This window comes from Petaurus breviceps, unplaced genomic scaffold (assembly GCF_028583685.1).
Source record: "Petaurus breviceps papuanus isolate PSGF00001 unplaced genomic scaffold, PetGlider_PUasm1.0 214, whole genome shotgun sequence".
Taxonomy (NCBI): Eukaryota; Metazoa; Chordata; class Mammalia; order Diprotodontia; family Petauridae; genus Petaurus; species Petaurus breviceps.
In genome coordinates this window covers 6,189,205-6,203,614 of record NW_027185863.1, presented here as the reverse complement: position 1 = coordinate 6,203,614, position 14,410 = coordinate 6,189,205, and the positions used below count along the sequence as shown (strand labels likewise).

Sequence of the window (14,410 nt, the reverse complement as noted above, 5' to 3'; positions counted from 1 at the left end):
TCTTGTTAAGATTGGGGTTACAAGAATTCACATACATAAATATAATTGGATTCTGTGGAAATCTCTCTAGATCATAAAGCACCCAAGATATGATTTATAAGTTCACTGTTGATTAGACTGGAGCACATCTCTATCTTAGCAAGGGGCTTAGAATGCCTTCCTAAATGGAAGGTGCTAATTGAAAATGTGACAAATAGAAGAGAAGCTGTAACCTTGGACACTGTACAATATCTATCACCAAAAAGTTTGGTAATAATACACATTTTAGATGACTGATTAAGAAAGAACTTGAAAATCAAAATTTATCAGTTCACAGTGTTGCTGATGGGAAAATGTACTTCTCTCTAACTGGCAGAGTACTCTAGTGCAGGAGAGGTCTATTCCTAGAGAAGAGATATGTATGTCAATCAAATGTAGCTTAATGATGGCATGTGTGTTCCGAGATTTGTGATTTCATCAATGTGGGGAATTCCTGGCATAGAACACTCTCTACAATGAGAATGCAAATTATTTGTAACTTACAGTTGTGGTGAGTATCTGTGACACAGAGATTAAATGGCATAGCCATGTTTACAAGACTGGTGCAAGTCTGAGACAGGACTTGAACCAGGTTCTTCCTTACTTCAAAACTGACCCTTTACCTGTGATACTACACTAGCTTCTTTAAAGATAGTCCTATTGCTTTTATTCAGATAATATTACTTTTTCTTTTTCTGTCTCTGTCTTTCTCCCTGTCTCTCTCCACAGTTGTCATATATACATAGTCATGAGTGTGTGTAAATATATATGTATATATATGTACAAATTTTCTATATACACAGGTATGTGTATGTTTGTGTTTGTATGTGTATGTGTGTACATAGCTTTGTCTACTGTCTCCTCCATTAGACTGTTTCTTGAAAATAGGGGCTGTTTTTGGTCTTTCTTTTTATCCCCAGTGCATAAAACAGTATCTGGAATATAGTAGGTATTTTATCAATGCTTGTTGACAACTGCTTAATTGTACCAGCTTCTCCCTCTCCTTGTTGCTGTGATGTACTGATCTCCACATCATTCTCTCATTTTCAGTGTTCACACACACACGTGCACACATACATACATGTGGACACATACAGGTATGCATATGCATGTAACACATACCAATATACACATACATATACACACATACATACATGCATATCCTGATTCACATTCTTTCTCCATCATTCATCTCTAGCCATCTTCAGGAATTTCAAAATTCATTATGATGACCCCTCTAGCAAACTGATCTACTAGTTTTTCATCTTCCTTAACTCCACCTACCTCTTTTACCACCATACATCAACTACATTTTGCTCAGATTGTATCATATCATTTGTTAGATTTGTATTACCTCCAAGATCCAGAGCTCCAAAATTGCACTCTCCAAGTCACCACCTCCTTTTCTTTTATTTATCTTGTAGGCACTATAGCCAATGCTTCACCTTTATTGTGTCTTTTTGACTCTTGAACTCAAGTTCATCTCCCCCAATCTAATTTTGCTTTCCTTTACACCAAGCTTGACCCTATGATTTTGCACTCTGTCTCACTAGATACTTTAGAACTTCTAGATTCTCTCATTTTAGTCCTTCCTCTGTGAATTCTTATTCCTTAGTAATTCTGCCATCTGATTTCTCCTTTCCTGCTCAATGACTGCTAAACATCACTGGAAAAAAATGTAAAATTTTTCTGGTTGTTCTCACTATGAGTTTGTGGAATCTAATTTCAACTGGGCTCTTACAGATGTATGAAAATCTTGCAGTCCTACCCTTATTGATAGCTCATTTCACTATCTGCAGAGAGGCTGTTCTAAATCTTTTATTCTTTACTCTTCCAACTAAACCCATCAACAAGTTGCATACTTATATTCCTTGGTCTTATCTTGTACTTTACTGAGAAGCAAATCAGAAGAATGTTAAGAGCTACTAGGGAACTCGGTTGTCTATTCCATAGGTAAAAGAAATCCCCACTCTAGCATAAGTGGCAAATGATCAGCTGGCTTCTGCTTGAATACCTTCAAGACCCACCACTTCTTAAGTATGCATTATACTTTTGAATTTCTACAATAGTTAAGAAGTATTTCTCCCTCTCCTATCCCTTTCCCCAATTTCTAGCTTAAACCTGCTTCTTTGACATTTCCATCCATTGATCCTAACTTAACTTTCTGGGGTCAAACAGAATACATTTAGCCTTTATTTTACATGATAGCCCTTCAGGCATTTTAAGACAACCATTTTGTCCACATCTATCCCTGTCCTCTTCCAAGTCTTCTTTTCTCCAGGCTATACAGGTCCAATTTCTTTAAGAAGACTGAATACAACTCATGTGACTTTCCTTAGTCTCTACTTTATATCATCCAGACTTTTCAGTACCTCAATATTCTTCCCTTTGTTCACAAAAGAGACTTCACTACTTCTATATACCTCTCTATCAGGTTTCCTCCCACTTTCTGTGAGACTTTAGTTCAACAGTCATCACCCCACTCTCCTGCATCTTCAATACTTTCTTCTTCCTTGGATCCTACCTATCAATATTAAAGAATTATAGAATGTCAAAGTTAGAAGGAATCTCAGAGTATATCTAGTCCAAACTGAACATGAACAAGAATCCTCAACATCCCCTATCATTCCTTAAAAATTTCTTCCCCCTCATACCAGAGTTTTTAAAAATACATTTTAAAAAATGTAGTAATATAGCTATGTTGCTCTTCTATTAAAACAAAAACAAAAACCTCCAGGAGCTCCCTATTGCTTTTAAAGTAAATTTTCAGCTCCTTTGGTATTTAAGACCTAGTGCCACCCTATCTTCCCCTCATTTCATCTTACTCCCATCCATGCCCTTTATGCTCAAGTCAAACTGAAAAATTCTCTGACCTTTTAAAACACATTTTACTGTCACACCTCCTTACCTTTGCTTAGGCTGTTTCCTATACCTGAAATGCCTCCTCCCTTGATGAGTAACATCATTTTTACAAAAAAACACATTTTACGTTGATGTTGTTCAAAAGTTATATTTATATTTTTGTCCCTCAAGGATTTTGTATAACCATAGTACATGTATACGAGAAACATTGTTAGGGGAAAGCTTTTAAAACTATGGCATGCTCAATGGAGTCAAATGTAAAGAAAAATAACAAACAGTAATATATTATTCTCCTAAACCTCTAAGAACCATGACTCTATTTCAGACATCTCTGATAGAATTTTCTTTTAGAACTTTGGACAGCATGGCAACATAAACTTCATGAAAAATGCAGTGGAACTCAAAAGAATTTTTAAGTAAATGTAATAGTAAATCTAATCATACTAAGAATTAAAAATAAAGTTTCTTATTAAAAGGAACACTTTTTAAGGTGATCACATTGGTGGCAAAACTAAGTAACTGTTGCTTTGTTTTCTAAAATAAATTTTCTTTTACGAAGAAACAACATTCAATAAAGTCATACTTTTTATGCTTTTGAAAATATGCCATTTTGCTCCTCATATGGGGAGAAACCTAAGTAGGTAGATTGGTTTTCTTTTCCTTTAATTCTTCCCTCTTCTTTTACCCCCAAAATACCTAGTTTCCTTATTCTGTCCCCTGGCCACCCAGGGTTTCTCATTGTGGGAACCATTCCTTAAAAGCATTCTTGACAATTTTTCCTTCTACCAGCCCACCCACTCCCTCAAATGTCACTGTTTTAAGTTCTTTCCCTTGAAGGCACTGCTAATTGGCTCACTCCCTACTCTGGTAAGTGAATTTTATAAGTTGTTAAAGTCTTAACCCAACATTTATATTTATATATTTATTATCTTCTTGTGTTTTTACTCAAAAAGGCTTTGTGAGATTTTCTGGTACTGTAACATGCTGGTGGGAAAAATAATTGGCAGGGTGCCTTATGGTGCCTCTTAAATTATAACGTGTTGACAGCTGCCTATTTCACCTATGCATAAGAACAGCCCAGTCTCAGAGCCAAGGTTATTACCCTTGTCTGTGACCTTGTTTTCTAACTTTAGCATCAGTCAACTCCATCAACAAGCCAAGATTTGTTTTTTATTATTGTCATCATGCTGCCACATATATTTGATGCTTCACTGAAAATGAATGGACTCCCTGGGCTTACTTGGCCCATCTGACAGAATATGACAGAATGTGGGCTTTCCTGGCCCACCTGACACCTGGTTTAGTCAGGGACTTTTAGTCAGTTATTGTGTTTGTCAAAATATGAAGATTTACTTCACGACAAACCAGATGCTTTATTTGTAAGGAAGATATCACTTACCAGTAAAAGAAAATTATCAATCCAAGTGTAGGCTTCGATCGCTTTAATAGATCCCAACCAAGGCTCCTGGAAAAGTTTATGCACGGCAGTGAACCCAATGTCTGCAACAGCATTATGCGACATCGCAAAAGGCACGCTGATCCACTGCAACAAAAAAAAAATTAACATTACGTTCAGATTTTAACAGTTCAAGGCACAGCCAGGATGGTGGAATAGAAGCAGCACCTTAGCTGAACTCTCCCAATATTCTCCTCTGAGAAACTTTAACATAACATATCCTATTGAATTCTGGAATGGCAAAGCTAAAAAAATGTTGGGGTAACATTTTTTTTTCAAAGCCAAGATAACTTAGGTGGTCAGAAGAAGAAGTCTATGACACTGGGATGGGATAAGGAGAAAGTAGCACCAGAGGCAGACCTTGGAGGTGACTGAAACATCAGCAGTAATAGCTTCAGGAACTCTGATTCCAGAGATAGTAAGGAGGTTGGACAAGTGGTCAGAAAGAGAAAGGATTTAGGGGAGGCTAGGTGGCGCAGTGAATACAGCACCTGCCCTAGAATCAGGAGGACCTGAGTTCAAATCCGACCTTAGACATTTAACACAAAAACTAGCCATGTGACCTTGGGCAAGTCACTTAACCCCAACTCCCCTCCAAAAAGCAAAAAAAAACAAAAAGAAAAAGAAAAAGGATTCTGGGTTAGTATTGGGTGCAAGACCTTGCTGTATTTCCCACATGAACTTTTGGGTTGTAGTTCTAGGGTGAAGAGGCACACTAGTATTACTTGCCACATGGAATCAGGGTCCTTCCTGGGTAAAGACCAGAGCATAGATCTGGAAAATAATGACCATACCTCTCCCCAGATCAAACCACCTTGGAAGCATTGAAAACTTACAGACTCCCAGAATTAGTTCTGAAAAAAAAATAAGCACAACAAAACCTGAAGCTTGAGACAATACCCTGCTCCTGCAACAGAGCCCAACTTTAATATAAAGTTAAAAGTCAAGAAAAAGCCTGAAAAAATGAGTGAGCAACAAAAAAAGAAACTGACTATAAAAAAGTTACTATGGTGACAGAGATTAAAACACAATTTAAAAGATGGCAACAATGTGAACATAATTGCAAGTAAAGCATCAAAGAAAAATATTCAAATTGGACACAAATCCAACAAAAATTCCTGGAAGAGCTAAAGAAAGAAAGAAGAGTGGAGAGGAAAAATTGGGAAAAGAAATGAGAATGATGCAAGATAATTCTGAAATAAGATGTCTTTGCATAACAACTTGGTATAAGAGTCATAAAAGAATGAAGAAAATGGCACCTTAAAAAAGAGAATTGGACAAATGGTAGAAGAGGAAAAAAATTCACCAAAGAAAAGAACTTGCTAAAATGAAGAATTGGCAAAATGGGAAAAAATAAAAGCTCACTGAAAAAAATATTCCCTTAAAAATTAGAAATGGGCAAGTGGAAGCTAATGACTCCATGAGATATCAAGAAACAATATGAGAAAAGTCAAAAGAATAAAAAAATAGAAGAAAATGTGAAATATCTCCTTGGAAAAACAACTCACCTGGAAAATAGATTTAGGTGAGAAAATTTAAGAATTACCTTTTAAAAACTACCTGGAAAGCCATGATAAAAAAGGCTAGACATCCTAGTTCAAGAAGTTATCAAGGAAAACTAATCTGATATTCTAGAACCAGGAGGTAAAATAGAAATAATCCACTGGTTGCCTCCTGAAAGAGATCCCCCAAATGAAAACTCCCAGTATTATTATAGCCAACTTCAGAACTCCCAGGTCAAGCAAAAAAATATCATAAGCAGTCATTAAGAAACCATTCAGATTCCATGGAGCTCAGAATCACACCCTGTTTAGCAGCTTCCATGTTAAAAATGAATGGAGGGCTTGGAATATGATATTCTGGAAGGGAAAGCAATTAGGATTACAACCAAGAATCACCCATCTAGCAAATCTGAGTATAATTCTTCAGGGAGAGAAATAAATATCCTTAATGAAAAGACCAGAGGTGAATAGAAAATTTAACATTCAAATACAAGATTAAAAGGAAACATAAAAAGAGAAATATGAAAGAGAAATCATGAGGGAATCAATAAGATTAAAATCTCTATATTCCTATATGGGAAGATGATACATGTAACTCCCAGTAATTTTTCATTACCAGGGTAGTTAGAAGGAGTCAACATAGAGGACACAAGTGTGAGTCAATTTGGTTGGGATGATCTTAAAAAAAAGAAGGGTTGAGAAAGAGGAATGCTGTGGCAAAAGTGGGAAGAGGGAGAAAAAATTATCTTAAATAAGAGAGTCAGGCAAGAAAGAGACTAGTGGGCAATACTTGTATCTCACTGATTGGAATTGACTCAAAGAGGGAAGAAAATACATACATACACACACACAGAAAGACTCAACTGGGCATAGAAATCTATCCTACTCAGTAGGGAAGTAGAAGGGGAGGGGGATAAGAAAAGGGGGAGAAATAAAAGGGAGGGTAGAGTAAGGAAAGCAGTAGTTAAAAGCAAAGCAGACTTTTGAGAAGCAATAGGGTAAAAAGAGAGAGAGAAGCAGATTTTAATTGCTCAAAACAATTGATCAAAATTTTAAAAGTAAATTCTATTCTTTGTTCTAAATGAAACCAGATCATCTGAGAAGATCTTGCTCTCAGTTGCCTTATCCAGTGTTAGTTAATCACTTACCTATCCCACATCTCTCCAACACTTGGGTAAGGTAAAGATATGAGCATACTCCTTACTCTCAACTCTTACTTCCTGACCATCATTCTGTTGCCATCATTAACAACCCCTCCTCCTCCTTGATATCCATGGAGGCAGGTTGATGGGAAAATTAGTGAGGACTGTGAAGAAAAGGCCCAACTATTAACTGTGTTACTAGCTTATATGCCAAAGATACTGACAGACTAGGGGCTGGAAGAGATTTTGTATGCAGATGGTAAGAGAACATAGGATCATATTCTAATAGTTTTATTGGTAGACGACACCTCAAAGACCATCTTGTCCAATGCTATCATTAAGTAAAATGTGATTCAGGAAGGTGAAGTAACCTTGGGATCTAGTTATTCTCAACGAATTGATACACGAGGTCTCTTCTAGTGTAAACCTTTACCTTTGTGATTCTAAGTAATCAGTCCTTAAAAAAATACATCACCAGCTAATGGAATAGTTAACCAATGTCAAAGATTAATGAAAAATTGTGGAGAATAGAAAAGTTATTTTAGGACTAGAGAATGGAAAATGTCTTGAGTTTCCCCCAAAGGAATAAAGTGAGCTATAGCTATAGACAGGAGAATTTGTTCCTTGCAAAATTCCAGAATATAATTATCGATAAAAATTAGAAAAATGGGTAGTATTCACTAAGAGACAGCAACTTCATCAAGAATAAGACATGCCAGGCTATCTCTTCCTTCCTTCCTTCCTTCTATTCCTTTCTTTCTCTCTCTCTTTCTTTCTATTCCTTTCTCTCTCTCTTTCTTTCTTTCTCTCTTTCTTTCCCCTTCTTTCTTACATTAGTTCTACATCAATAGATCATAAGAATATTGTAAAGAAAGAACACATGGATATCAGCAAAACATTTGACAGTCATGTATATTATTATTATATATAAGATGTAGTTATGTGATCAATATGGACATGTAAGTGGGGCTGAAACTAGTTGAATCTCACTACATTCAAAGAACACTTAATAATAGAATATGAACCTGGAAAGAAGTTTTTAGTGTAGTCTTTGGCTGTGTGATACTAAACATTTTTATCTATGATTTGGAAGAAGGAATAAATGGAATATTTATAAAATTTGTAGAAGACATAAACCTGGGAGAGATAGCTAGCACACTAGATACTAGATATAAGATGCAAAAAGATCCCAATAAACAAATGCAAGGGCCCAAATGTTGCTCTTTCCCTTTCTTTAATTCTGCACTTACCAACACCAAACAAAATGATTGCTTTCATATACATTGTAGAACAGAAGGAGAGGATTCCACATGGAGCTGTGCAATCACTGTTACGTAGAGTTTACTTCTCTTTGAAAGTCGGCATTGGATTTGATATTTCAATCTCAAAGCTGCCCCGCTTTTCTGTTATTCCTTTTTATCTTACTGTTCTCTTCTCATTTTTTTCATGGGGCAAAGGAGGGGGATAATTCCTGCATACTGTCTCCCTCATTTTTCCCATTCCAAATTGAAAGAAGAAATCTAAAACTCTTGTAATAAGTATGCATCATAACTGAAAACAAATTTCCACACTGTCCATGTCCAAAACCTTATGTCTCATTCTACATATTGAGGCTCTTTCATTGGTATTCTGTAATAATGATTTCTTGTTATATTGATTTGAGTTTTTAAGTCTTTCAAAATTGCTTTTCTTTACATTGCTGTTGTTATTGGGCAAATTGTTCCCTTTGTTCTCATCCTTTCACTCTGCATCATTTCATATATGTCTTCCATAATTTCTCAGAAATTGTCTGCTTCATCAATTTTTATGGCTCGATAATATTCCATTATAGATGTATATCATAATTTATTCATCCAAATCCCAATTGATGGGCACCTTCTGAGTTGATAATTATTTTCCATTACAAAAAGATCTTCAACAAATGTTCTCGTACATAACGGTATTTCCCCTTTCTCTTTGAGCCCCTTGGAGTATAGGGCCAGTAGTGGTTTTGCTAGGCCAAAGTATTCACAATTTAGATAGTTTTTGGACATAGTTCCAAATTACCTTCCAGCAGGCTGGAATCAATTCACAAGTCCTTTAACAGTGCATTAATGTTCAAAGGTCCAAGTCAAGAATACACAAGAGTGTGTGTGAAAATGAAAAGATCAGAGTTCAGTGAACTACACACCAATCATAAGTCAAAAATATGGAATGGAAGCCAAAATGTTAATACTAAACAATATCAATAGATACATGAGCACTTTGGAGGTGGAGGTAAGAGTCTCACTCTACTGTGGTAAGATACCACCTAGAATATTGTGTTCATTACCGAGTACCACATTTTGGGAAGGACGCTGACAAACTGAAGGCTGTGCAGGAGATCTGGGTGAATAGGTTGGTGAGTAGATAGATAGATGATAGCTAGATAGATAGATCCTTGTCTTTCCATTTACACAGCTGTCAACTTAATCGAGGTTATTGCCACTTCTTACCTGGACTGTGGCAATACCTTTCCATTTGTTTTCTCTATCTTAAGTCTTTCCTTATTCCCATCCATCCTCCATGTAGCCACCAAAGTGATTCTCCTCAAGTGCAAATATAACTGTGAAGCAAAGTCAGTAAACTCTAGCCACTCCCTATTACTTCTAGGAACAAAATCAAATCTCTTTATTTGGCACTTAAAATACTTTACAAACTAGCCATTTCCTAACTTTCAAGTTTTCTTATTACTCCTCTCTATAGATTCTGTGGTTTAGTCATATTGGCTATTTTCTATTCTGTACATATATGTATATGTGTGTGCATATACATATGCATGTATCCATATATAAAAATACACACACAAGGGGTGGCCAGGTGGCTCAGTGAGTAAGAGCACCGGCTCCAGTGTCGGGATGACCTGGATCAAATCTGGGCTCAGATACTCAGCACCACACCCAGAAATAATAACTGGCCGTGTAACCTTGAGCAAGTTACTTAATCCCAATTGCTTTAAATAAAAAATACACACACACACACACACACACACACACACACACACATATATATATCCATTTCCCGTCTCCATGCCTTTGCACTGACTGTGCCTGCCTCTATCTCTGAATATCCTTAGTTTATTTGAAGGCTTGCCTCAAGCACTGCAATCTACCTGAAGCCTTTCCTGATCCCTCCAGATACTTGTGCCCTCAGGGCCTCCTAAAATTCCCTTCTGTTCATTTTGTGTATATCTATATATATTTCTCCCCTGTTAGAATGTAAGCACCTTCAAGAGGGAACCTGTTTTAATGTCATATTTGTATCCCTAGTTCCTGAAAAAGGGCTTAATAAATTATTGCTAAAAGATGGATTTTTTTCTATCACTTGAGGTCTTCTGGCATAGGATGGATAAGCTTAATTTATTAACAAAGTTTTACAGGAGAATACTCTTCAGTTGTAAATCGGATTAAATGATGTCTTAGGTACTTTACAACTCTGAGATTCTTTTTTTATATAATGCTATATTATGATTGATTCCTCTCTCCATCTTTATCATAGCCATTGCCAAGTGACACAGGGTACACTGTGAAAGTTTGTTTAAAGGAAGGAAACAGGCTAGGTGATAACCCTAATTTATATTGTTTATTCCCTTCAAGTTGGAAAAAGCTAGCAAGTTTGTATGTACAAGGAACCAAAACCCAAGTTCTGACTGCCTGATACAAGAATGACAAAGTTATATTACATGTTTTTGGACAATGCCAGCATGCCTGTGTCCCGTGGTCTCCACATGTTTTCTATCCATACCATGAGAAAGGAAGTTTCTTAGTTGTATATACAAGACAATTGACAAAGTAGTGTCAGTTGGAATTTACAATTTCAGGATGTCTCTGTGTCCACCTTCCCCCAGTATGGAGTATTCCCCCAAGATAAGACAAAATCCATTATTTTGAATTTTCAGGCCTTGTGTCACAAAGGGGAAGAAATACCCACTGTCAACCTTATCTGGCCTTTCAAGTTACAGACACAGGACCTAAGGGTATTTTTAAAGGAAAGCAAAGAAGTCTGATTGATTCGTTCAGGCTTTGGATCTTACTGAGGGACAAAAAATGATATTTAATGATTATCACCATCTATTGATCCTTCTTCCTTCCTTAATGACTTCATCACTTGGTTGAGTCTTCCCTCTATGATAGTCATCTTACATGATTTCCATATTCACGTCAAAGGTTTTTCTAATAACATGACTTCACATTTCTTCAATTCCAACAATATCAATATCTATTCCAGATCAGTCATTCACAAACATGGTCAGGCCTTTAATGTAGGCCTTTAATACCACTATGTCTCCAACTGAAATTATTATTTGATTCTATTCTATTCTCCTAACTTTTTACCTTTCCTGTTTCCCCATCCTTCTTATGATAGACAACAATATGACAACAGTCAAAGAAGGAAATACAAATTTGATAATTGAGTCATCTCCAAACTAGGAAACTATCGGAAATGGAAAGATGAATGCCTTGCTATTTAATTGTATAGTGACTTCACTGAGGGAGTCAGTTCTTTTCAGATTAGCTAACTAGCATTTGCCACTATTTTACTTTCATATATATAAAATTTGATTGCTGCACCATGTCACTTGAATTACTTTTTCTTGTATTTTATTTCAGATTTCTTTTTCCTACCTTTTTTGTGATGTCAATATTTAATTTACATAGCTATGCAGTCTAAGCTCCTTCGTTCTTACAAACATTGCCAGTCATACATTGCCACAACAATGCAGACATATAGCAAGTTAAGCCCATTTCAGACATCCTGTAGGAAGATATATTCATTTTTAACTCTATATTTTCTTCTTCGTAGTTTGAGAGATCATTGCAGTAGTAAGTGAAAATCTTGATTTTTCAAGAGTTTATTTGTTGTGGCCATTAAAAAATATAAATAAAAGAGAATGTGAACAATTTAAAGCCTCTCAAAACCAATATAAAACTCCATTGAACAAAAATCTCAGGAATACAGATAAATACAAATAAAATCTTTACTGATGGAAGAGAGGACATCATAGCTCCTATGTGTAACAATAAAAGAATAATGATAAATTAACAAGTCCATACCTAAGCTCCAAGATTGATTTTAGCCATTAATTTCAACATTCTTTCATCAAGGCTATTTCTGCCAGACTCAGACTGATTTAAATTTCAGTTCTTTTCCTTTTCCCTTCTAAATGCCTGGTATGAGCATCTTAGAAGATAATGAAGAAAAAGAAAAAATATGTGAAATTGTAGAAAGAGGACCTAGTTTCAAATTCTGCCTTTGATACTCTCTATGTGATCTTGAGAAACTCACTTAATCTCCTTGAACCTTAGTTTCCTTATCTGTAAAAAGAAAGAGATGGCCTCTAAGGTCCCTACCATTTCTAGCTCTATGGTCTTATGAGAAGAAAGGATCCTGAATAAGATTCACAGAGGAAATACACCTGGGAAGACCTGGGCAACAATCATGCAGAAGTAGATGTGAATGGATGGACTGTGAATTTTACACCTGGTGGGATAATCCACATTGTTGGATCACATATCCAAAGTACTGACATGTACTAGGAGAGATTGTTAATGAATTTAAGGTCTCATCTATTACTGTGGAATTTGAGTGTACTTATTTTGTATTTGCTCCTGGTGCCCTCATGTTACCTACATGTGAAATGTTATTAAAACCATAATAATAGCATTTAATTTTAATTCCCCAAAGAATTTTGAAAGTAATAAGCAGAAAGTTTCTATGACAGAAAAATATACCTGCCTATAGACTGGTTCCACCTGTATTAACAACATTAATGAATGCATTCAAAAGATTTAGTGAATCTTCTTTATAGTCCTCTGAGATATTAGTCATTTTTATGCCTTTTGGAGGGTAATTGGGGTTAAGTAATTTGCCCAAGGTTACACGGCTAGTTTTTTGTGTGTGGGTGTTAAGTGTCTGAGGCCAGAACCGAACTCAGGTCCTCCTGACTCCAGGGCCGGTGCTTTACTCACTGTGCCACCTAGCCACCCCTAGAGATATTAGTCTTATATTTATAGTTAGAGATATAAGATAAAGAGAAAAATATAATCATGTCATAAAAATATTCACATGGTACAGCTGCTTTTTTCCCCTAAGCAACTCATATATTTTGAATCATGGACTCATTCTCACGCTGATCCTAAAGTGTCACCTGAAATAAAGCATAGTGGATTTAGGGAACTTGCTTAAGCAAACCAAACAAATTAGCAGGGGATTATTTCTCTCAAATTCAGATGATAGTAACTATCTTCTAAGGTCAAAGAATGTTTCACATCTAAGTCTGTGTCAGAGTTCATATGAGAGGAAAAATAACCCCATATAATCTGGTGTTATATATTTGAAAAGCATTAGAATTATAAAAATCCTAAGAAATTCTTGGGTATCAAATTAAATTCACACCTTTGTCTCAATTTTGTTTTGTAAAATGACTGGATATTTGTTGACTACTTCACGGTGAAAGAAAGTAGGAATGTTAAAACTGCTGTATTAATAACCACGTGCCAATATGATGAAAAATACATATCAGCGAACTTTTAGTTGACTTCTCATATCGTATCAATATTTTAGAACTAGAAAAATAGTTGCCAAACTCACCAATCCCAAGAAGATACAGAAGAGTTGAACGACATCAGTGTATGCAACTGAGTAGAGTCCACCCACCAGGGTATACAGAATTGCAATCAAGGCAGAAACAATAACTGAAATGTTTACATCGATATCAATAATCACACTGATGGTTGCACCTGAAGGAAAAGAAAATACCATAGTTGAAGTATTATGAGTGGTACCTTCTTTTCAAGTGGTCAAAAGAGTTAAGCTTAAAGGACAATTATATTTTATTTGCTATATGGTTTGATATGTGAGATATTTTCATAGGACCTAGAAAGAGGAATTTAGAGAATATTTAGTCTAACCTCACATTACAGATGAGGATCAAAAAAGGGAAGTAAATTGTTCAATGTCAGAAATAGTAAATAGAGCTAGAATTGGAACCCAGGGCTTCTGACTTTAAATTCAGTGTTCTTTCTAATTCATCATATTGGAGGAAAATTATTTTCCAAAAGTGATAGCATTATATATCTATATCTGAATTGATACTTGCTAACTATGTGACCCTGGACAAGTCACTTAACCTGACTGACTCAGTTTCCTTGTCTGTAAAGTGGGGATAATAATAGAGCCTATTTCCTAGAGTTGTTATGAAAATAAAATTATTAACTTTGCACTTTGTAAACATTAAAGTGCTATATAAATGCTGGCTATCAATATATCAATTACTGACATTTCAATAGAAGTACTCTTGGAACCATTAATAATGTTATTGTATTTTCCTTTTACATAATTTTAATGCATGTGTAACTACTTTAAGTCAGTTTGTCTTGTTAGTAATTCTGCTCAACATACCTTAAAGTCAG

The 14,410-nt window shown here is 35.6% G+C and overlaps 1 protein-coding gene across 2 annotated transcripts in view; it reads right to left on the bottom strand.

Moving 5' to 3' along the window:
- SLC5A7 (solute carrier family 5 member 7) overlaps window positions 1–14,410 on the bottom strand; it is a 44,583-nt gene that overhangs the window by 10,102 nt on the left and 20,071 nt on the right. For both annotated transcript variants that reach the window (XM_069093999.1, XM_069094000.1), the window contains exons 5-6: window positions 13,590–13,738; window positions 4,280–4,423 (exon numbers count right to left, since the gene is read on the bottom strand). In XM_069093999.1, coding sequence (XP_068950100.1) covers window positions 4,280–4,423; window positions 13,590–13,738 — 293 coding nt within the window. The remainder of the gene's footprint in view (window positions 1–4,279; window positions 4,424–13,589; window positions 13,739–14,410) is intronic.